The sequence below is a fragment of the Rhincodon typus genome, chromosome 39, assembly GCF_021869965.1.
Source record: "Rhincodon typus isolate 14 chromosome 39, sRhiTyp1.1, whole genome shotgun sequence".
NCBI lineage: Eukaryota > Metazoa > Chordata > Chondrichthyes > Orectolobiformes > Rhincodontidae > Rhincodon > Rhincodon typus.
Window position 1 is genome coordinate 8,851,335 of NC_063370.1, and position 23,374 is coordinate 8,874,708.

At 48.4% G+C, this 23,374-nt stretch overlaps 1 protein-coding gene across 2 annotated transcripts in view; it reads right to left on the reverse strand.

Annotated features, from left to right (window-relative positions):
- Positions 1-23,374, reverse strand: part of LOC109921117 (RNA-binding protein Nova-1-like) — a 173,484-nt gene that overhangs the window by 135,441 nt on the left and 14,669 nt on the right. Inside the window, exon 2 of one of the 2 annotated variants that reach the window (XM_048618406.1) lies at positions 3,950-4,090. In XM_048618406.1, coding sequence (XP_048474363.1) covers positions 3,950-4,090 — 141 coding nt within the window. Of the gene's footprint in view, positions 1-3,949; positions 4,094-23,374 lie in introns of both variants that reach the window. The other variant, XM_048618405.1, reaches the window with a different exon arrangement.

A 23,374-nucleotide genomic window follows, 5' to 3' on the forward strand; every position in this document is an offset into this window, starting at 1 on the left:
AAAACTCAACAAATAGCTTTAGCTCATCAAAACAAAAGATGCTATTGTCGCAAGTGAAGTACATTCTCATTTATAACATCATTCATCATCAAACACTCCCAGGACAGGGACAGCACAGGGTTACAGACACAGAGTAAAGCTCTCTCTACACTGTCCCCCAAACACTCCCAGGACAGGGACAGCACGGGATTAGGTACAGAGTAAAGCTCCCTCTTCATGTCCTCTTCCCCAGAAAAACATCACAAAATACACAATGGCCTTGCCCATATCTCACCAACACCATGCAGCCTGGGAAGGACAGCCATGATGTTTTGAGGTTTGTTATGAAACACCTCTGGAGCAGGTGAGACTTGAATCCAGCTAAATCTAGCTCAGAGATGGGGACACTACCACTGCAACACAAGAACCTTTTAGGGAGGGAAAAAAACAAGTTCTACCCTTGTCCGAATATCCAGCAGCCAAGTCTGCCAGCAACAAATCTGGTGTCGAATTAGCAACGGCTTGGACCTTACATCACCTCGTTAAAATGAGTGCACGTTTTTGAGGTACGCTCGGAACACTTCCTCGGTAAAATCCAAGGTTACAGATTTCCACCACAGGCCTGGCAAAGATTCACTGCCTCAAGTAAGAACAGAGTGCAAGAGCAAGCTTCACAATTCCACAACTGCACCCCTCTCCTGATATCCTTGACTCAAGGATGGCTTCCATCAGTTAAGAGTTAAATTTGCGACAAATCTAATAGATAAGACTCTCATACCCAGCTGGCTTGCTGCAGTGAGAGTGTGTGTCTGTACTTCTGCCTCTCCCAGGACAAGCACGTTTTAGCACGGAGTCTTTTAACATGTTACCTGCAACCACCACACACTTCTGGCTGAAACTTTCCCAACTCTTACAGTCTGCAATTGACACATTCAAACAATTTACGGGATGACAATCAATCTGACCAGCCACTCCCCGCCGTGTCCATCAATTCCTGAGGTGAGATTTGAACCTGGTCCAGAGATTAAAGACACTGCCGTCTGTGCCATTCAAACCTCCAACGCACTACGTACCTTACTCTTTGGAATTTAGCAAGGCAACCTTAATGAAATATCTAAGATTCTTAGGGGGCTTGACAGGGGTGGGGTGGTTTCCCCTTGTGGGAAGAGTCTAGGGTGAAAGAGGGTGAAATTTCAGAACAGGGGGTCACCCATGTAAGGCAGAGATGAGAAGGAATTTCACCTCTCTGAAGGGAAGTGAATCTGTGGAATTCTTTACCACACAGGAGGGCTGTAGGTCGTTAAGTATATCCAAGATATATCCAACGTCAAGGGGAAGAGGCAGCAGAGTGGAGTGGAGGATTAATCGGATCAGACATGATTTCATTAAATGATGGAGCAGACTCAACGGGCTGAATGGCCTGGTTCTGCTCTTACGACTGATGGTCTTACAGAACGTAGCTTTAATGAAACAAGCTGGGAGCATTCGGTGTTGGATTAGGAGAAAAAAATGAAAACCCGAGCTCTATAGGTATTATTACGTCTGTTAGCAGTTAAATGGGGTGATTGATTAATTCGGCGTTTGGTAGATGTAAAGGGGAAAAAAAAAAAAAAAAAAGAGAGATTGGGACTGGCTTGTGGAAGGAGCTGTAAGACTGAGTAGTTAATAAACTTTACAGCTCACCGACCGTAAGATATAGGAGCAGAATTAGGCCATTCAGTCCGCTGAGTCTGCTTCGCCATTCGATCATGGCCGAAGTTGCTTGGATCCAGATTGACACTGTTGCCCGAGAGGCAATGATTTAATCGGACAATGCCGGGAAGCCTCCTGCTTGCATCTGGCATTGTGGAGACAGACAGACAGACAGACAGACAGCAAAGAGGAAAAAGACGACCCTGGGTATTGAAAGATGAATTTGAAGCTATGCTCAGATTTTTGACTGGGGACAGAAACAAAGATTTAATTTGGACTCATTAAAAATCCCGTTTGCAGAGAGAAACTGAAACGGGGCAGGATTCCAACAACAGAGGCACGGGGAGGAGGACAGTGTCAACGGCCAGGGAGAACACTGGAAGAGATGGGAAATCAAGTGGCTCTTGTCTATCTCCATCCTAAAGATGGGCCCAGAGTTCGAGAAGATGCAACAGATGTGGATTCAAGAAACAAGGTTGAGTTTATCCAGGGATTGGGATGTAGTCATGGAGATGACAAGTGCTGGTATCGACAGGTTAGGGGGAAATCAGATTCATAGAAGCCCTACAGTGTGGAAGCAAGCCATTCAGTCCAAAGAGCCATCCAAACAGACCTAGCCCCCTACCCTATCCCTGTAACCCTGCATTTCTCATGGCTCATCTACATAGCCTGCACATCCCTGGACACTGGACAATTTCCCCATGGCCAATCCACCCTAGCCCGCACACCTTTGGGCTGTGGAAGGAAACCGGAGCACCCAGAGGAAACCCATACAGACACGGGGAGAATGTACAAGCTTCACATAGATAGTTGCCCGAGGGTGGAATCGAACCCAGGCCCTTGGCGCTGTGTGACAGCCTCCCCACAAATGTTCCAGCTGAGGTAGGGAGACAGGGAGAGATTGGCTGCTCTGGAAGGCATCCGCTCCATTTCCATCCTGTCAACTGAAATTATTCCCATTGGGAGAGTTCCCAAGTCTGGGATCACAAGAGAAGACAGAATCAATCTTCCCCTCTCCCAACCAAACTGCTCAAAACCCAGGGTTCCCAGGAAGTTCATACTGAAGCAGATTGAACAAATGGCCCTCATTGTACCTCTGTCTCACAGCCTTTAAACTCCCTGTGTTCTCATCACAAATCACCACGCTGTAGGAAGGGTGTGACCGCATTAGAGAGCGGGGTATTGAGGAGTTTCACTAGTGTAGGGGCTGGAGGAGGTGACAGAGGTAGGGAGGGGATGCAAGGGCTGGAGCAACCCCGCTATAAAGGAGGGACTAGATTGACAGGGGCTGTTTTCCTTGGAGCACAGGGGTCCAGGTGGTCGGGGGGGTGTGGGGGTGCGGTGCGGGGAGGAGGGGGTGGAAATCTGCTTGGGGGATCAATAGGAATAACACGATCAATAGGAATAAACCGCGTGAGAGAGAGGTCAATAACCTGGGGGTGGGGGAAAAGGAGAATAGCAGAATTTGTGTTCATCGAGTGGGAATCTGGAACTCACTGCCTATAAAGGGTGATACAGGCAGGAACCCTCATAGCATTTAAGAACTATTTAGATAAGCGCTTGAAAAGGCCCATAAAAATAGAAAAAGGTCAAATGGTGGAATACGGGATTAGAGAGAGTAGAGAGTTCAGGGACTTCGCAGGGATGCAATGGGCCAATTTCCCCCTTTCTGTGCTGTAATTCTCTACAACTCTATAGAGTCGTACAGCACAGAAACAAGCCCTTCAGCCCAACTCGTCCATGCTGCCCAGATATCCTAAACTGAACTAGTCCCATTTGCTTGTGTTAACCTATATCCCCGTAAACCCTTCCTATTGATGTAGCTGCCCAAATGGCTAGGTGGATTAGCCATGAGAAATTACCCATAGTGCCTAGGGATGTGCAGGGTAGGTGGATTAGCCATGAGAAATTACCCATAGTGCCTAGGGATGTGCAGGGTAGGTGGATTAGCCATGGGAAATGCAGGTTTGTGGAGATAGGATAATTCTTTGGAGGGTCAGTGTGGACTCGATGGGCCAAATGGCCTGCTTCCACACTGTAGGAACTCCAAATGTTGTAATTTTACCTGCCTCTAAAGAAATAAGAGAAGGCTTCTGGTGAATGGAGGCCATTTAAAAACCAGTAAAGGCCGATCGCACGGAAACCCCACGTACACAACCCACCTCCCTTCAAACCACGGCAACAAACGCAGCTGGTCCACGTCTGGCCCTGATGGCACAGAAGCCTAGACCTTCATGCACAGCCTCCCGCGAGCAGGCACAGACAGTTGGACATTCACCTGGGTAGAAGTCTTTGGACTTGGAGAGTTTGATCGTGGCACTGGTCTCCTTCTGGAGCTGGACAATCGTTTGGCCTCCTTTTCCGATTATAGATCCTGCAGCATAACTAGGGATCAAAACCTTCAGGAAAAATTCGCCTTCTTCTGTAAAGGAAGAGGAAAATACATATTTCACACCGGAGATCAAAGTACTGCTTGATGTGCACAATTTGATTTCCACATCACATTACAACAGGGACTACAAGGACTCAAAATCAAGTCCTTTACTGAATGGAAATCACTTTGCGATGTTCTGTGTACATTACACAGGAGGAAGATATTTTCTTCTTTTAGAGATTCCTACAGCACAGAAACAAACCCTTCAGTCCAACCAGTCAGTGCCGACCATAATCCAAACTGAACTAGTCCCACGCCTGCGCTAGGCCCATACCCCTCCAAAAATTTCTTATTCATGTACTTATCCAAATGATTTTTAAACGTTCTAACTGTACCCGCGTTCACCACTTTCTCTATCAGTTCATTCCACACACGAACAATTCTGTAATAAAAGATTTGTTCAATCATATCTAAAAAGATGGTCAATATCAAATATGCAACATCCCGGGACTGGCCCAAGGCCTAGGAGGAGGCTGTGTCGCCATCGATACCAATAGGCCTCTGGCTTTCTCACTCAGAGGTCAGTCCTCAAACTCAGCAGGCTGTCGACTACAGAGCCAAGGACCATCCTATCCTTATTTTCCATGTGGCCCAGAACATAGCAGCCAGAGGCCATTCAGCCCACTGTGCTGGTGCAGGCCCTTTGAAAGAGCTGTTCAATTGGTCCCCAGTTGTTATTCGGCCCACCCCCAAAGGCCTGAAACTTCTTTTCGAATCTCTCCTGCACACCCCTGCCCCCTCAGCGCCCCCCATCCCCTGACCACAGTCTGATATGGTTACTGGGGTCTTTTCCTCAGGAAAACCCCAGCCTCAACTTTTCCAAATTTCCTTCCCGTTGGTACCCCCGCCACTCTCTTCTCCTCCCGTGTCCATATTTCTTTGATGTCGGTGCTCGAATACATGGGACAAAAGGAACTGAATCAGGCCATTCGGCCCAGTCAGTTCAGACTGGTGTTTATATGCTCCAGTCAAGTACGAATTTAAAAAAAATTCTTCATTTACAGAGCCGGTGAGGCCAGTATTTATTGCTCATTCCTAATGTCCATTTATTGTCTATTCCTAATAAGGTGGTGGTGAGCCGCCTTCTTGAACCCACAGTAGTCTTCCTGCTGTGGGATGACCCACAACGCCCTTATAGAGTCATACAGCACGGAAACAGACCCTTCGGCCCAACCAGACCGTGCCGACCATAATCCCAAACTAAACTACTCCCACCTGTCTGCACTTGGCCCATATCCCTCCAAACTTTTCTTTTCCTTTATTCATTCATGGGATGAGGGCATCACAGGCCAGGCAGCATTTATTGCCCATCCCTAACTGCCCAGAGGGCAGTCAAGAGTCAACCACATTGCTGTGGGTCTGGAGTCACATGTAGGCCAAGCCAGGTAAGGATGGCAGTTTCCTTCCCTAAAGGGCATTAGTGAACCAGAAGGGTTTTTCCTGACAATTGACAATGGACTCAGTCATCGTTGGATTATTAATTCCAGATATTATTGAATTCAAATTCCACCATCTGCTGTGGCGGGATTCAAACCTGGGTCCCGAGAGGTCTAGGCCCGAAACGTCAGCCTCTCTGCTCCTATGATGCTGCTTGGCCTGCTGTGTTCATCCAGCCCTGCACCTTGTTGTCTCGGATTCTCCAGCATCTGCAGTTCCTACTATCTCTCCCGAGAATATATATCTGGATTAACAGTTCAGTGATAACACCTCTAGGCCATCAGCTCCCCCTTATTCACCTACTTATCCAAATATCTTTTAAATGTTATAACTGCTGGAGAGGGAATTCCAGGATTTTGACCCAGTGACAGTGAAGGAACGGCGATATATTCCAAGTCAGGGTGGGGAGCGGCTTGGAGGGGAACTTGCAGGGGGGTGGTGTTCCCATGTATCTGCTGCCCTTGGCCTTCGAGATGGAAGTGGTCGTGGGTTTGGAAGGTGCTGCCTGAGGATCTTTGGTGAATTGCTACAGGGCATCTTGTAGATGGTACACACTGCTGCTACTGAGCGTCGGTGGTGGAGGGGGTGGGATGTTTGTGGATGCGGTGCCAATCAAGCGGGGGCTGCTTTGTCCTGGATGCTATTGAGCTTCTTGCGTGTTGTTGGAGCCGCCCCCATCCAGGCAAGTGGGGAGTATTCCATCACACTCCTGACTTGTGCCTTGTAGATGGTGGACAGGCTTTGAGGAGACAGGAGGTGAATTACTCGTTGCAGTATTCCTACAGTCTCTGGCTACAAAAGCAGGTCACTGTGTTTATGTGGCTGGTCTATGGAAATACTGCTGGATTCTGTTCACCTCCAAGACCATTCTTCATCCAAATGCTAGCCCAGAACAATATTTTCCCCCTGCCCGAGTGTGGGCTCCCCGTTCAGACTTACAGTCACCACTTCAATCAGCTTTCCCCTGCCATTTCCTCTGAGATTGTCTGACCCAGATATCCAGTTCCATTCGACAAATTAAAACCAATTAGACACTGGGGAAAACACAAAGTCATTTGTGGTCTATAAACTCATGAGGGGCATGGATAGGGTGAATTGCTGAGGTCTTTTTCCCAGGGATGGGGAGTCCAAAACTAGAGGGCATAGGTTTAAGGTGAGAGGGGAAAGATTTAAAAGGGACCTGAGGGGCAACTTGTTCATGCAGAGGGTGGTGCGTGTATGAAATGAGCTGCCAGAGGAGGAAGTGGTGGAGGCTGGTACAATTACAACATTTAAAAGGCATCTGGATGGGTACATGAATAGGAAGGGTTTACAGGGATATGGGCCAAATGCTGGCAAAAGGGACCAGATTAATTTAGGATATCTGGTCAGCATGGACGTGTTGGTCCAAAGGGTCTGTTCCCACGCAGTACATCTCTATGACTCCATAATGTAATGTAGCTGTCCCAATCTGTAATCCCCTCTGCAGCTCTCATTAGTGACAGTACCTTAGCAACTACCCGTCCCTGGTTATTACAAATGCAACTGGCTCACTAATGCCCCTTTAGGGTGGGTAAGGATGGCACATTTCCCTGTCTGGCCTACACCTGGCTCCATACCCGTAGCATCAATCGTCAAATCCGAACTGCCCTCTGAAATGGCCAAACATGCCACTCAGTTCAAGGGGCAACTGGGGACGGGCAACAGCATTGCCAGCTGTGCCCACATCCCCGTGGAAGAACAAAAGGAGGTGCTACAAAACGTGAGTTGTTGTTGTTAAGTGACCTGTTCAGACACTGCACCAAAGACTGAGCTTTGGTTCCCTTCAGACAGTTAGGGAGAAGAGGCCATTCAGCCCCTTGAGCCTGGCAAATCGACTGTTGGATTTCACTCCACATACCAGTGATCACCCTCCCTCTCCCACCTGCCAACATTATTTAGCAACAAAATGAGATCCTTCAGTCTCAATCTCTCACAGATTTTGTTGGGAGTGGGGAAGGTAAAAGAATTCCAGGCCAAGGGCTGGAAAACGAGATTCGAAGAGATGGATGGTTTACTGCTAGCACAGACAGAATGGGCCTCTTAGCACGTCATTAAAAACTTCCATGAGATTTCCATCACTCCCCCACCTCACAAACTGTATGTTTAAATTTAAATATTGAAGCCCCCTCTTGCCGTGGTTTTCAATCCTCCCCACACTGCTTTTGGGAGGGGGAGCAGGGGGAAAATGGTCTCAACAGCAACCTGCATTTAGATAGTGCCTTTGAAGTCACACACCAACCCAAGGTGCTTCACAAGAGCAATGCACAAACAACACCACAATGCCAAGCCACCCAAGGTGCTCTTCTGACAACTTGCTCAAAAAGGTGAGGATTTTTAAAAGTTTTAGCAAAGATCTGTAGCTCAGGTTATGGATGAGGTTGCTGACTTGCTCGCCGAGCTGGCTTGTTCTCGTTCAGACATTTCGTCACCATGCTGGGTAATATCATCAGTGGAGCCTCCGATGAAGCGATGTTACTCTACTCCACTTGGTATTTATACTGTCTGCTCGGTTATGGTGAGTAGTGTCATTTCCGGTTTTGATCTGTACGGGTTTGTATATGGGGTCCAATTCTATATGTTTTTTGATTGCATTACAGGTGGAGAACCATGCCTCTAGGAATTCCTGTGTGTGTCTATGTTTGCCTTGGGCTACTATGGTTACCTTGTCCCAGTTAAACTGATGGCCTTCATTGTCCGAGTGTACAGATATTAGGGAAAGTTTGTTTAGTAGGCACCTGCATATAAAGCGATGCCTATTAAACAGGCAACAACAGGAGGACACAGTAAGCCCTAACACACTGACCACACTGCCCTACATCAGGAACATATCAGAACTGACAACCAGACTCCTAAGACCACTAGAAATCACGATGGCCCATAAGTCCACAGCCACTCTACAACAAACACTTACAAGGATTAAAGACCCCATTCCTACAACATGCAGAACCAACGTGGTTTACAAAATACCATGCAACGACTGCCACAAACATTACATTGGACAGACAGGAAGGAAACTAGCCATCAGAATACACAAACATCAGCTAGCAGCAAAATGGCACGATGAACTTTCCCTAATATCTGTACACTCAGACAATGAAGGCCATCAGTTTAACTGGAACAAGGTAACCATAGTAGCCCAAGCCAAACATAGACACGCACGGGAATTCAAAGAGGCATGGTTCTCCATCCATAATGCAATCAAAAAACGTAGAATTGGACCCCATATACAAACCCATACAGATCAAAACCGGAAATGACACTACTCACCATAACCGAGCAGACAGTATGAAGTCCAAGTGGAGTAGAATAACATCGCTTCATCGGAGACTCCACTGATGATGTTACCCAGCAGGATGACAAAACGTCTGAACGAGAACAAGCCAGCTCAGCAAGCAAGTCAACAACATCGAAGTGAGGTGGGTTTTATGAAGCAACACAGTGAGGTGGAGGGGTTCGAGAGGAAATTCCAGAATTTGGGATGCAGGCAGCAGAAGGCATGGCCGCTAACCATGGCGGTAGAAGAATCCGAGAGGTGCTACAGGCCAGAATGAGAGGAGCGTGGAGGGTTGTGGGGCTGGTGGAGGTTACAGAGGTAGGGAGGGAGGAGGCGAGGCAAGGCCAGAGAGAGGGATTGGAGTCGGAAAACAAGGACGAGAATTCTATTTACATATTAACGAAAAATCAAATGTTTTTTTAACCGGGTGAGAGTCTGAGGGGCAATACCCCCTGCCAACCCTACACGAGGGGCAGGTACCCCCTGTCGGAGATTGAACAGATGTCAAACAAAGGCACCCCACCTGCCCTCTCAGGTGGTCCCCAGCGTCTGGATCTGAGGCAGTGATACACAATGCTGTTCTGGGAGCTTGCTGTGCCCGGGTTAACCGCAACGCCCCCTATGTCACAACAGCGACCACATTCCAAAACAAAAAGTGCTTCACATAGGCCGTGAGGCACTTTGGAAACCTCTGCAGGCTGGGGTAGGTGCTAGAGAAATGCAGATTCACTGCAGTCAGAGCTGTTTGTTGACGAAGACAATGCTGGCTTTATTGAGCGCCAGACTACAGCCCAGCTCCCAAACTACACTCCAGGCAGACACAAGGATTTCACTCAAGGCCTTCTTTTTACAAATGATCTTCAATGGCATTTTGCAAATCTCACACCCACATAACTCCCACCTCCCCCAACCCCCAACCCCCGATCCCATTGTGCGGATGGTCGCAGGGGGCGTGAGTGGAAATATTATCTTAACCAAGGCTGGCCTTGGCATCCTGCGGATTCCCAAGACTTGGCAGGGTTTTCTCTTTGGCCCAGCCAGGTCAGGGAGCAGAAGCTCAGCTGGCAGCATGACACGGGGGGTTTATGGAACTGAAGGAGGCTGTTCAGCCCATCGGGATAGTGCCAGCCGTTTGCTCCAGCGTGCACACAATTTGGTCTCACGCGCTGAGAATGAGTGGGGAGAACACACACACAGATGGCAGGGTGGGTGGGTGGGGGGTTGGAGAGACAGAGAAACCGATTGATACACGGAGAGAGTGAAAGAACAGGGGAATATAGAGCTGCTATTTATCCATTGGTGACCCCTACCTGTTGTAAAGGTTGGGCGAGTGGAGGCTGTGACTCCTCACACAGTCAACCTCCTGTTTGCTCTCTCTGCCCGGGTTTGGGTTTACTGACGTGTACCCGGGGCCCCGTGGTGGGGAGCTGGTGGGATTGGTGGCAGGGGGAGCAGCTGGAAAGTGGTCCTTTCCCCTGAGCATTAAGTATCTGCTGCGAGGGCCGGTTAAAACAAGGTGAGCAATTGAATCCTGTGCTCCGTCTCAGCACGTCACTGCAGACTGACCACCCTCTGAGAGGGGCTATTAAACACAGAGTGTCACTGGGGGAGTGGGGTGAGCAGGTGCTGCTTCACTCAGAAATTGGTAGCACAAGGAGCTCTGTGTTTTAATTAACCAGCACCAGGGGAGCTCCCTACCCTCAGCACAACGCTAACTGCCCCCCTGCCCATCTATCCTGCTTCGGGATCTGTCACCTCAGGAGAGGGTAGAGAGACAGGCTCTGCGGACACCTTGCTGCCACGTTGCCCCCATACCCCCTGGGGCGGGCGGCGGGGTGAAAGGGGGCACAGACTGTGTTGCCTGTTTAACTCCAGCTGATGGCCAGACGAAACTGCCCTCTCACACAGACATGGGCACACATGGACTCGGACACACCCTGGCACACACACAGACACCCACACACATGAACTCTGCCAGCCCACCCAGTGAATCACCCCAACACGGACACATACCCAGTTATCTCCTCCACCTTCCCCCCCCCCCCCCCCCCCCCACCCCACTCACGGGACCTCCACACTACACAAGGTGCTGCCCCACTGCATGGCAGAGCTCTGGTGTTTCTCCGTACAAGCAGTTCCACGAGGGATGGGGCTATGGTACTTGGGGACCACTCCTCCGCACTGGAAACTCCACAGCGCCGGAGACAGTGACCTACAGCAGGGTGTTGCTGGGGCCAAGAAGGACACGCTGCCCACCGAGCTTCCCCCCTACCCCCTCCCCCCAGGACAGATCGCCCGGTCTGTCTGTACCACTGCACACTGTGCTGGGAGCAGCTGCAGGAGGGTGGTGACTGTCACACATTTCTATCTGGAATGTGCCTTTACAAAGGGAGTCTGCAGAGAGATAGAACAGTACAGCACAGGACAGGCACTTCGGCCCACGATGTTGCGCCGACCCTATTATCCTACTCTAAGATCGAACTACCCTACATACCCTACATTTTACTATCGCCCATGTGCCTATCCAAGAGTCGCTTAAATATAGAACATAGAACAGTAAGATGCAGTGGTTTTTGTCAAAGTTTGTCCCGAGCAGCTCCATGACATGGGACTCTGCTCCCTGGGACGCACACCGAGACAAACATCGACTACGCCTGGAGGACTGTCAAGCTGTTGAGAGATGCTCCTTGGTCTGCCCGAAACTTGTTGGTCTTCCAGAGCAAGGAGTTGGCATCGACTGAGTGTAGACTGGCACATCCCAAGGACCAGGACTATGTGCTGAGGGACATACTAAAGCTTGGGGTAGCTGCTGTCAATGCACAGTGGGCAAAGACTACGGTCTGAGGTCTATCAGTGTGTACAGAGAGGTCAGTAACTTACACAAACCAAGAGGTTCTCTGTTTCTTCATAAATGCATATTGCACCTGGACTGAGGTATCTGAGTGCAACATGTTAATTGGAGGAATCCTGTATTTTACTGCGTTTTCCTTAAATGGGGAGTTGTAGTTTTAGACATTTTATTCATGACTACATTTTTGCAACAAAAATATTCTGCAGTGTTGGGTAGATACCGGTGTTGTAACTGTACTGGAAGAGCTGGGCTAGGGGAGCAGGGAGTTCTGGAGCGCAAGTCTTCAGTAATCTTGCCAGGATAGCGAGTTGTTTAATCGTCCACCACTGTTCACAACTGCATATGGCAGGACTGCAGAGCTTGGACCTGGAACATTGTTCGTGGGATCGCCTAGCTCAGTCTATCATTTGCTGTTTGGCACAGATAATGTTGTCTGGTAGCTTCACCAGGCTGACATGTTTTTTTTTTAACGTATGCCTGGCGCTGCTCGTGGCGTGCCCTCCTGCACTCGCCACTGAACCAGGGCTGATCATCTATATCCGTTGCTGCTGACATAGTCTCCTCTATATTGGGGAGACCCAACGCAGGCTCGGGAATGGGTTTGCGGACCATCTGCGCTCTGCATGCACCAACTAACCCGACCTTCCTGTTGGCATCCACTTCGACTCCCCCTCCTATTCCCCTGGTGACATGTCCATCCTTGGCCTCCTCCACTATCAGAGAGTGAGGCCAAACATAAACTGGAGGAACAACACTTCATAATTCACCTTGGGAGCTTACGGCCCAATGGCCTGAATATTGACTTCACCAGCTTCAAAATCTCTCCACTCTCAACCCTGTCCATCTTTCTACTCACCTATCTGCTCCACCCTTCCCATTGACCAACCACAATAACCCCCTACCTGCATCCACCTATCTCCGTCTCACCTACCTTCCCCCCAGCCCCACACCCCTCCCCAGTTCTGAAGAAGGGTTTCGGCTTGAAACGTTGACTTTCTTGCTCCTGGGATGCTGTCTGACCGGCTACGCTTTTCCAGCTCCACATTTATTGACCCTGGCTTCCAGCATCTGCACTCCTTACCGTCTCCAAGGCTTACGATCACAGAGGACAAAAAGCCAGGAGTATGTTGGATAGACAGGCCCTGGGGTGGGGCGTAACAAATTGGCAGGGGTGAGGGTCTAGGCAGCAGGACAGCAGGACAGCAGAGATAAGAGTAAGGTTGAGCTGATGTGCATTGTTCCCCTATAGTCTGCAGTCCTCGAGGGCATTTAAGTGATGCGTCTAGAGGGCTTGCCTTTATAATGGATGTTAAATCCAGTCACAGCGAACAAAGCCAAACACGTTACTGTACAGTCGGGGGATTTGGGGGAAAAAACAAACAAACCACGTTCTCATGTCTGAACGCCAAGAATCATTGGTCCCCACCCAAACAACAATCAGGGCTGGAAAAGAATTAGGAACACCTTGTGAACAGGCCTGGCAGTATTTCACACTTCGCTGTCACATCCATCTCCGCTCTCCAGCCCTCTCAAAGACTCGACAAAGAACCGACAGAGAGGCAGCTGTCCCAATGCTGTAACTGACCCTGGACGCCAAGCCCAGAACTAAGGCACACTGTAGCCCCCTGCAACCTGGAGGGAGCCCTGCTCTCTCTCCTTAAATCCACCCCTCACCCGACTCTCCCACCTTCCTCTCCTCCAAATATTTAGCCAATTCTCCCTGAAGTGATGCCTTAAATGACTCGCTTTTGCAAAACAAACCCCGTTCCACCTCTTTGCCCATTCCTGATAACCAGACTCGGCGAGGATCAACACAATTATCTGCATCTTAACAAAGTGGGCACAGTGTTCACTGACCATCCCTAACTGCCCCTTGAGAAAGCGGTGGTAACAAGACGCAGTCCATGGAGGTTAAGGGACTGTTCTTAGGGAAGGAGTTCCAAGATTTTGACCCAGCGACAGTGAAGGAACAGCAATGTATTTCCAAGTCATGGTGTGGAGGTGCCAGGATTGGACTGGGGTGGATACCAGGTGAAGGAGCAACGCTCCGAAAGCTTGTGATATCAAATAAACCTGTTGGACTATAACCTGGTGTCGTGTGAGTTCTGACCATTTCCAAGTCAGGACGGCGAGTGGCTTGGAGGGGAACTTGCAGGGGGTGATGTTTCTATGTATCTGCTGCCCCTTGTCTGGAAGGTGCTATCTGAGGATCTTTGGCAAATTTCTTACAGATGGTACACACTGCTGCTGGGCGTTGGTGGAGGATGAAGTGGATATTTAACTGACAAGTATGACTCTAAATGGAAATTGTGATTCGCTACTAAAACCCATCAGAGCTTTAAAATTAAACATAGTCCTCCTCTTCCCTGTTGCTGTGTGGGCAGACCCTCTACTGGATGCTCTCACCCTGATCCTATTGCCTCCATTGTCCTGGTGAATCGACACAAGGGCTTCTCAAAGCAGGGGCAGGATCTCCTGACAGCACCAGCTGAGATTCTGAGGTCAGGAGCACAGAGACAGTATTCCCCTCACCTTCTTCAGCTGCTCCACCCCCAATATCCACCATCTGGGGTTGGGGTGGGGGACCCTTCAAACCTCAAAATGGAGTCACAGATTGGGCAAGAGTTCAGGAAGCTGCTCCCCGGCACCTAAGCAGATCCAGATCTGCCTCCAATCTCCCTCCCACTCCAGGAATACTCAGCAAAAATCGAAGATTCCAAAGCACATGGCCTGGGATTTGCATCGGCAGATAGCAACGGACTCAAACAGAGCCATTGGATACTACTTTCTAATGGCTAATCTGAATTAACACAATGTTAATCTGATTCAGAAAGCAGAAGTTGTCTTAATCCTGTTAACTGCAAACCTAGGTCTGTTAATCTTCACCAACAGAACTCTGTGGGATTTCCTGCAGGGAGACAGAGGTCGTTCGTACAAAAGGTACATAAAAGTGCTGCTCCTATTTCATAAACCAGGCACACGGCCCTGTCTTGATGGCTTTTGTGACAAATTCCAGCGTTCACGTTCAGAATTGAATCTGCAATGTCAACATGTCACACTGTAATTGCACTCTCTTCCATTGGTGGCGCTGCAGTGCTGTGGGAAGCTGGAATTACACCTCAACAAGCTACATATCAATGAGGAGCGTTGAAAGTGGAAATGGCAGGATGGTGAATAACATTTGCTGAAAGATTTTGAAGGAATGGTCAATAGAATATTTTAACATGAAGTCCCAGTATTTTCTCAATGGGCTGAAGGGCCTCTTCTGAGTTGCATGTCTCTAAATACATATTTATACAAGATCATTTAGTTCATTGTGCATGTCCCTCCCAACCAGCTTCTTACTCATTTTCACACATCCATAATTTTGCCTCAGTGTCTGTGTGTATTTGAGCTCCTCTGACTGCTTTGGCAACCCATCACACACAGAATCCAGCCTGTACTAGTCATTATTACTTGATGTTTGTCTCCGGAGAAAGTTGATAAACGTCATCAGGGAGAAAGGAAGAGAAGGATGCCTGTTTGGATGGGGGAGTGGGGGAAATGAAGTAGGAAAAGGAGAAGGGTCAGTATTGAACTGTTGGGCTGAACAGCCTGCATCTGTGCTGTATATCTAATGTCGTGGAGAAGTCCCAGTATTTTCCTGGATTTTCTTCACATTTCCTCCCTCGATCAAGGTTTAATCCTGATATGGAACAAAGCCTTTAGTTAAACATACAGCGTGGATCTCTCAGTACATCCTGGTTCAACAGATAAACAGACCCACAATGAACAGAGCGAGGGGTGCGAGAGTGATAGTGAGGTGCAACAGAGGAGTGTGTGTGAGAGAGTGAGGCAGGACCTGCGTGCATGGGTGCACAGATCTTTAAAGGTGGCAGGACTAATGGAGAGAGAGCAGCTCATAAGGCACAACAGTGCCCTGAGCTTTATTAATAGGGGCATGGAGCACAAGAGCAGGGAGATGATGCTTACACACTGGTTAGACCTCAGCTGGAGTACTGTGTACAGTTGTGGGTGCCACATTATAGGAAAAAGGTGAGCGCATTTTTTTTGGGGGGTGGGGTTAAAAAAAAGAGTCAAAGCGATTTACAAGAATGGTTCCAGGAATGAGGAACTTCAATGATGAGAAGAGATTGAAGAAGTTGGGAATGGAGGGTTTGAGATATAAAAATAGACTGGAAAGGCCGGGACTTTCTTCACTGGAGCATAGGAGGTCGAGGTGTGACCCGGTAAAATCATAAGCGGGTATGGTTAAGGTGAATAGCAAGGGTCTTTTCCCTAGGTGGAGGATTTTAAGATTAGGGGGGGCATATTTTTAAGGAGAGAGGAGAAAGATTTAAAAAGGGACATGGCGGGGGCAACTTTTTTTTTAAAAAAAAAACAGAGAGAGTGGGTCATAGTACGGAATGAACTTCCAGAGGAAGTGGTGGATGAGGGTACTGTTGCAACATTTAAAAGACATTTGGATAAGTACATGAATAGGAAAGGTTTGGAGGGGTACGGGCCAAGTGCAGGCAGGTTGGACAATTTTAGTTGGGGAGCATGGTTGGCCAGGACCGGTTGGACCGAAGGGTCTGTTTCCATGCTGCATGACATTATAAATTTGGACCGTTCTGGGAGAGGAGGTTTGAAACAGATTTTCAAAATCATCAGCGAGCTGGATAGAGTTGAGATGGAGAAGGTGTTCCTGCTTGTAAAAGAGAGAAGGACGAGGGGGGTAATAGATTTATAGCAGAAGCAGCACGGGTGACAGGAGAAAAACCTCTCACTGAGCAAGTAACTGGGGTCTGGAAATATGGAGGAAGCAGATTCGATTGAGGCATTCAAGAGGGACAACGGGTGGTTGTTCGAATAGACATGGCATGCAGGGAAAAAGCAAAGGAGAATCAAACCAGGTCATGATGCACAAATGAAGAGACCGGACAGTTGCTATGGGCTGAATGGCCTCCTACTGCACTGTAACAATTCCGAAATTGTGCAGTCCCCCCGATTAGCTGGACTTCATTTGTGATCCTCATCAGTTACCAATTGAGGAGTTAGCCATGTGCATGTCAGCATTTTGGGCCTTCAGCCAACACTGCAGCTCCTGACCCCTCCGCCCCCACCCCCACCCACTCAGAGTACCCCCTGGGGGTTACATCAGGGAGCAGGCACCCGAGATACAGTGGGAATCAAACCCCTAGCAGGCACACAGACACTGGTCAGGGGGCATCATTCTAGAGACAGGGGCAAGCGGTGGGGGGTGGGAGAGAGGGTGCGGATGAGTGATCATGAAGAGAACTAGATTGCATTTCTGAGGCAAAAATCAATCATGAAGGGGGTGGGGGGGGGGGGTACAAAATATGGAAAATGTTTCTAATGGGCTTTCAGAAGAAATGCTGTTCACTGGGAAATAACATCCTAGACTCTCAAAGTTGTGGGAAAATCGTAAATGTTGGTCTTTTATAAATCATCACTCCAGCTGAAGACATTAAGCAGTTTGCTGCCAATGGTGTGCTTTTTCCCAACCCCACCCCCAAACAGGAAAAATCGAGCAAACGCGTACACAGCAAGATCCATTGAATGTGGAATTGTTCTGGGATGTCAATGAATGGGTTAAATTTAGCCCAGGACACCCGCTAATTAAATAGAGAGGGGCAAGGGGTCTTCTGCAACTGCAGAGAGGATCCCAGCTCAGTATTCACTGGAAGGTCAGCCTTGGTTTGTGTGTACCTTGTTGCTCAGCGGCGAAGGAGAGCAGCTCACTGGACCCCAGCCAAACTCATGGGAGGGAGAGACCAGTGGGCCTCCATCAGTGAGAATCAACAAGAGCCCTTTGGTCCCTTTGGAGATTAGAATAGTGAGGTAGTTGGTTTTGGCTAGCATAGACTCAATGGGCCGAAGCACGTTTATCTTACGCTGTAGACCTGAATGACCATGAGCCAATCTGAGGCACCAAAATGTTGGCGGAATCTTGCTGTGTCCAAAATGGCCCCCCTCCACACCTGCAAAATGACTTATCACTCATCACAGGAGCACAGAATTTGCATTGAATAGAACCCGGTCACATCCCTCTGATTAGCACCACCACCCCAACACACAGACAGCTGCATTCGTGTAGCACCTTTCGAGGCAGGAAAACAACCTGAGGGGCTTCACAATCAGACGCCACAGGCGGGTAGTCAAGCAGGTGGCAAGAGATGCAAGTTTGAGTGAGTGCCATGAAAGGACAGGGGGAGGAGGTGGGAGGCTATAGAAAGGCAGATCCCTCCAAGCAATGAATGAATGGGAGCCCTCCACCCTCTGACAGCAAGGAGGCTCCTCCAGCAAATGCCAGTTGTTAGCCAGCTGCATTCACTGTTAGCTTGGAGCAGAGCGTTCAGCTAATCCCCCCCTCGGGTGGTGGGGGCGGGGGCATGGTGGGGAGGTAGTCGGGGGGTCTTTCTAGAACTCAACAACGCAATCTGTCAGATTACAGCAGTGGGACTGAGGCCTTCCATTTGTCATCTCTTCTGCCTTCTCTAGATCCGTCTTGCCGGTCCTCGTTTCTACTAATTTTTTTTAAAAATCTGACAAGCGGAGATTTCCACTGTTTGCCCAAAAGGCTACCTAGGATGTAGGATGGGACACCTGCCAATAACTTCCGAGCATTAGACAACCAACACTAAACACTGTCGGCTCGTAAGCCCCTCCCTGGACGCATTCCCAGTGCCTCTCAGATCAGGAAGATCCCAGATTAATCTCCAGTTAGGGTCAGGGTTAATCTGGGAGAAGGGGAAGTTGATGGAGTTGGAGGAGGGGGACACAAAATACCTGCTCACAATTTAGTACAAGGGCAAGTATATAAACTCTCTCTTTTTAAAAAAGTTTGCTTATGAGATATTGGCATCGCCGGCTAGGGCCGACGTTTATTGCCTGTCCCTAATTGCCCCTTACGAAGGTGGCGGTGGGCTGCCTTCTTGAACCGCTGCCATCCATGCGCTGTAGGTAAGACACACAATGCCCTCAGGGAGTTCCAGGATTCTGACCCAGGACAAGAAGATTGGTCAGTTGAGGGGAAGCGTCCTGCTGCATCTATTTATCCGTAAGAAATAGGAACAGGAGTAGGCCATTCAGCCCTTTGGGCCTACTCTGCTAGTCAATAGGGTCATGGCTGATCTGACATTCCTCATCAAGGCATGGAGTATGAACGTAGGAATCCAAGGATCACTCAATTTGTGCAGCCTTGTTCATCATTGTCTGTGACTGTCATTCGGTCATCTGGTTGGAGGTCAGTCATCTCAGCTCCAGGATGTCTCGGCAGGAGTTCCTCAGCATAGTGTCCTAGACCCAACCATCTACATCTGTTTCACCAACCTTTGCCCTCCACCACAAGGTCAGAAGTGGCTCCCATTCATTCATTGCTTGGAGGGAACTGCCTTTCTATAGCCTCCCACCACCTCCCCCTGTCCTTTTATGACACTCGTTCAAACTTGCATCTCTTGCCACCTGTTTGCAACGAAGATTGCACAAATGCTCAGCACCGTTCGCGACGACTCAGATGTGAACCAATGCATGCAACAAGATTTGGACAATATCCAGGCTTGGGCTGACAACTGGCAACTGGCAACTAACATTCATGCCACACAAATGCCAGGCTATGACCATCCCCAGTGACAGACAGACAGAGTCTAACCACTGCCCCTTGGCATTACTATCACTGAATCCCCCACTATCAATATCCCTGGGGGGGGGTTACTATTGATCAGAAACCCATCTGGATTTCCACATAAACACAGTGACTACGAGAACAGGTTACAGGCTAGGAATCCTTCAGCAAGTAACTTTCTTCCCGACTCCCCAAAGCCTGTCCACCATCTATAAGGCACAAGTCAGGAGTGTGATGGAATACTCCCCACTTGCCCTGGATGGGGGCAGCTCCAACAACACTCAACAAGCTCGACACCATCCAGGACAAAGCAGCCCGCTTGATTGGCACCACATGCACAAACATCCCACTCCCTCGACCACCGACGCTCAGTAGCAGCAGTGTGTACCATCTACAAGATGCACTGCAAAAATTCACCATCAAATCCTTAGGCGGCACCTTCCAAATCCACAATCTCTAATCCCCACCCCTAGAAGAACAAAAGCAGCAGATACTTGGGAACACCACACCCTCTGAGCCACACACCATCCTGACTTGGAAGTATATCGCCATTCCCTCACTGTCGCTGGGTCAAAATCCTGGAATTGCCTCCCCAAGGACATGTGGGTCAACAGGACATGGACTGCAACGGTTCAAGAAGGCAGCTCACCACCATCTTCTCAAGGGGCAACTAGGGATGGGCAATAAATGCTGGCCAGCCAGTGACACCAATATCTCACAAACAGAGGTCTTAAATAAAAAGCAACAGGCTCAGTTATGTTCTAAATTATATGACTATCTTGTCACACTTCTGACCTCTTGCTAAAGAGTGAGCAAAAGTGGATTTTTATACCCCATTCCAATCTGTGATTAACTAGAGATCAGAATCCTTTTTTTTTTTTAAGAAAGGGAAAAGAATCTGTACAGTGTAGAAACAGGCCATTCGGCCCAACAAGTCCCTACCAGCTCTCCGAGGAGCATCCCACCCAGACTAACCCTGCATTTCCCATGGCTAAGCAACACATCTCCAGACACATTGGTCATACCAAAGTATCCAATCAACCAAACTCTGGACTGTGGGAGGAAACCGGAGCACCCGGAGGAAACCCAGGCAGACACGGGGAGAATGTGCAAACTCCACACAGACAGTCGCCTGAGGGTGGGATTGAATCCAGGTCCCTGCCACTGTGAGGCAGCACTGAGCCAATGTGCTGCCCTAGATCTGGGATCTTCCTGTTCCGAGATATATGCAGGTGAGTCAAGCTGGGGGTGCTTAAAAAAATTAACAACACTCTCTATTGAGTCCTGCTGGGTTCCACACACAATGGCCTGTGGTGGGACTTGAACCCTGGACCATCTGACTGAGGGGTGCGAGCGATGCCACCGAGGGTTTGGGCATGGGCCAGGCCACATCTCTGGAGTAGGCAACATGCAACCTGACAGGATGTGGAATGTGAAATCCAGTTGGGGAAAGGGATGCCCCAAAAGGAGTTGGCTTGACCTAGGGGCCATTCAATTTGATGGAAGCCATTTTCCAGATAGGAGGGTATGATCCAAAAGATTACAACTTTTACTTTTCAACCATACGAAGCTTAGACTCATCTAGACTACCGCTTCAAAATGTTGAGAGTTTGTGGAAAATCTTCATCTTGCACTCATCAGGACACTTTGCAAGAATACCAATGCAATACCAAAAGTTATACTGCATGAGAGGAGAGTTGGCAAGTGGTCAACTAATTAGGTTTTGACCTGGAATTCCCTCCCCAAGGGCATTGTGGGTCTACATCACATGAACTGTTCAAGAAGGCAGCTCACTCCCCTCCCCCCACCTTCTCAAGGGCAGCTAATGAAATGGTAATAAATGCTGGCTCACCTAGCAACACCTAGGTCCCACAAATGAATTTAAAAATGGTTGGTTTTCCCCCCGAATTACTGGTCTTGCAAAATATCTTGATGACTGCAAGACAAAATGTTTTGAAAACCCAAGTCTTTCAACAGCAATGCTCAAATTCTGTACAATCAACTATCCAGCTACATCTCAACTCTGAAAAGGAGGTAGGGTGATAGTTGGTAGTCGAGAGAAACAGGAGAATCTATTTTGCTGCTATCAAGCAGATCATTGTTGTTCCAGATCCACCTCCCATATACCCATCTATGCCTCAAATCCCTGAGCAGCACTGTAGTGTTTTGTTCGCTAGTTTCAATTTAAGAAATTGATCGCTGGCAAAATGTCAATTGCCATTTGGAAAGAGTTCCAAACGCCTGCTGCCCTTTTCTGGAAATATTAATTCTGAAACGTTAATTCTGCTTTCTCTCCACAGATGCTGCCAGACCTGTAGAGCTTTTTCAGCAATTTCTATTTTGGTTTCTGCATCTGCAGTTCTTTGGCAGTCGGGGGAGCAAGGGCATTATTTTGAAATAGTTTTGAGTTTATCTCCCCTAAACATTCCTTTAATATTTTGAAATCTTTAATCCAGTCACCAGAGGCATAGGCCACTGGGTCAGAATCCTGGAATTCCCTCCCTATAGGGGCATTGTGGGTCAATCCACAGCAGGTGGACTGCAGTGGTTCAAGAAGGCAAGTGGCCTTCAAGGGGCAAGTGGGGATGGGCAATAAATGCTGGGCCCAGCCAGTGATGCCCACAACCCACAAATGAATAACAAGAGGAATACAAGTGCAGGGAGCTTATGGTGTAACTGCATAAAACACTGGCTACACCACAACTAGAATAGTTCTGGTCACCATATTATGGGAAGGATTTGGTAGCACTACAAAGGGAGATTCACCAGGATGTTGCCTGAGTTGGATGATCTGAGTTATGACAAAACATTGAAAGCAACTCCAGTCTATCCAATAGAACAGCCAGGGGACCCGATAGAGGTGTATAATGATTATGAAGGGCATAGATAGGGTGGATATCGAGGACATTTTCCCATCCACAAGTGGAAGGGTCAACATTTTCCAGACATGGCTTTAACACAAGATGGAGAAGTCTAAGAGACAAGCTGAGAAATTTTTTGATCCTGGTACAAATCTGGAACTAGCTAGAAATTGGAACAAACACAAATTGCAGAAGAAACTCAGCAGGTCTGGCAGCATCTGTGTGAGGGGTTGGGGAAGAGAAGAGAGAGAGAGAAAAAAAAACGACCGAGAGAGAGAGAGAGAGAGAGAGAAAAAAAAACGACCGAGAGAGAGAGAGAGAAAAAACGAGGAAAGAATGCAGGTTCATCACATCGAAAGACTTTCGGGTTTGTAACATACTCCTTGGTGGCCTATAGTGTGTGACCACAGCCAAGAACTGCAGTTAATAACTCTATAATATAAAACGCTTTGTGCTTTCCCTCAAGTCTGTTCAACACTCACTTTGAGCCCTTTTCATATTACACGAAGATGGGAATAATCAATTATTAAATCAATTTTCTAATATCATTAGTGTTTACAGCAAAATGCCTCCGTTAGTAAAATATTTATGCCTCTGGACCAAGCAACTGGTCTGCCTCTGTGGATATCTCAAAACTGTACTGGGAGTGTTTTTATGAGTGCAGCAATGTCACTTATCCTTAGGGTCTGCTTCTACTCTGTATCACTGTGACAGCTCTCCACTGCCTTGCAATGCTATTTATTTTCAAAATGAAGAAGGCGAGATTGCACTGTTAATAGCTCGAGCCTTCATAATGGGCCCACAGCCTCCACATCTGAACTGGAAGGGACCCGATATCCTGGTGGGGAGATTCTGCTAGTCCGACCTGGGGGGCTTTAAACTAGTATCCTGGGGGATCCTAAGCAGTAATGAGGAAAGGTAAGAGAAGGTGGAGGATGGTTCGGAACCTAAGCAGAGCAAAGTAAATAGTCAAGGCAGCTTACAGCATGGCAGGGAATGAGGGAGGACTGATGAATTAAACTGTATTTATTTCAATGCAAGAGGCCTGACAGGCAAGGCAGATGAACTGGGTGCATGGATGGGAACATGGGACTGGCATATCCTAGGTATTACAGGAGGCTGAGGGAGGACAGGACGGGCAACTCAATGTTCTGGGGCACAGACACTGTAGGAAGGATAGAAAGGGAGGCAAGAGAGG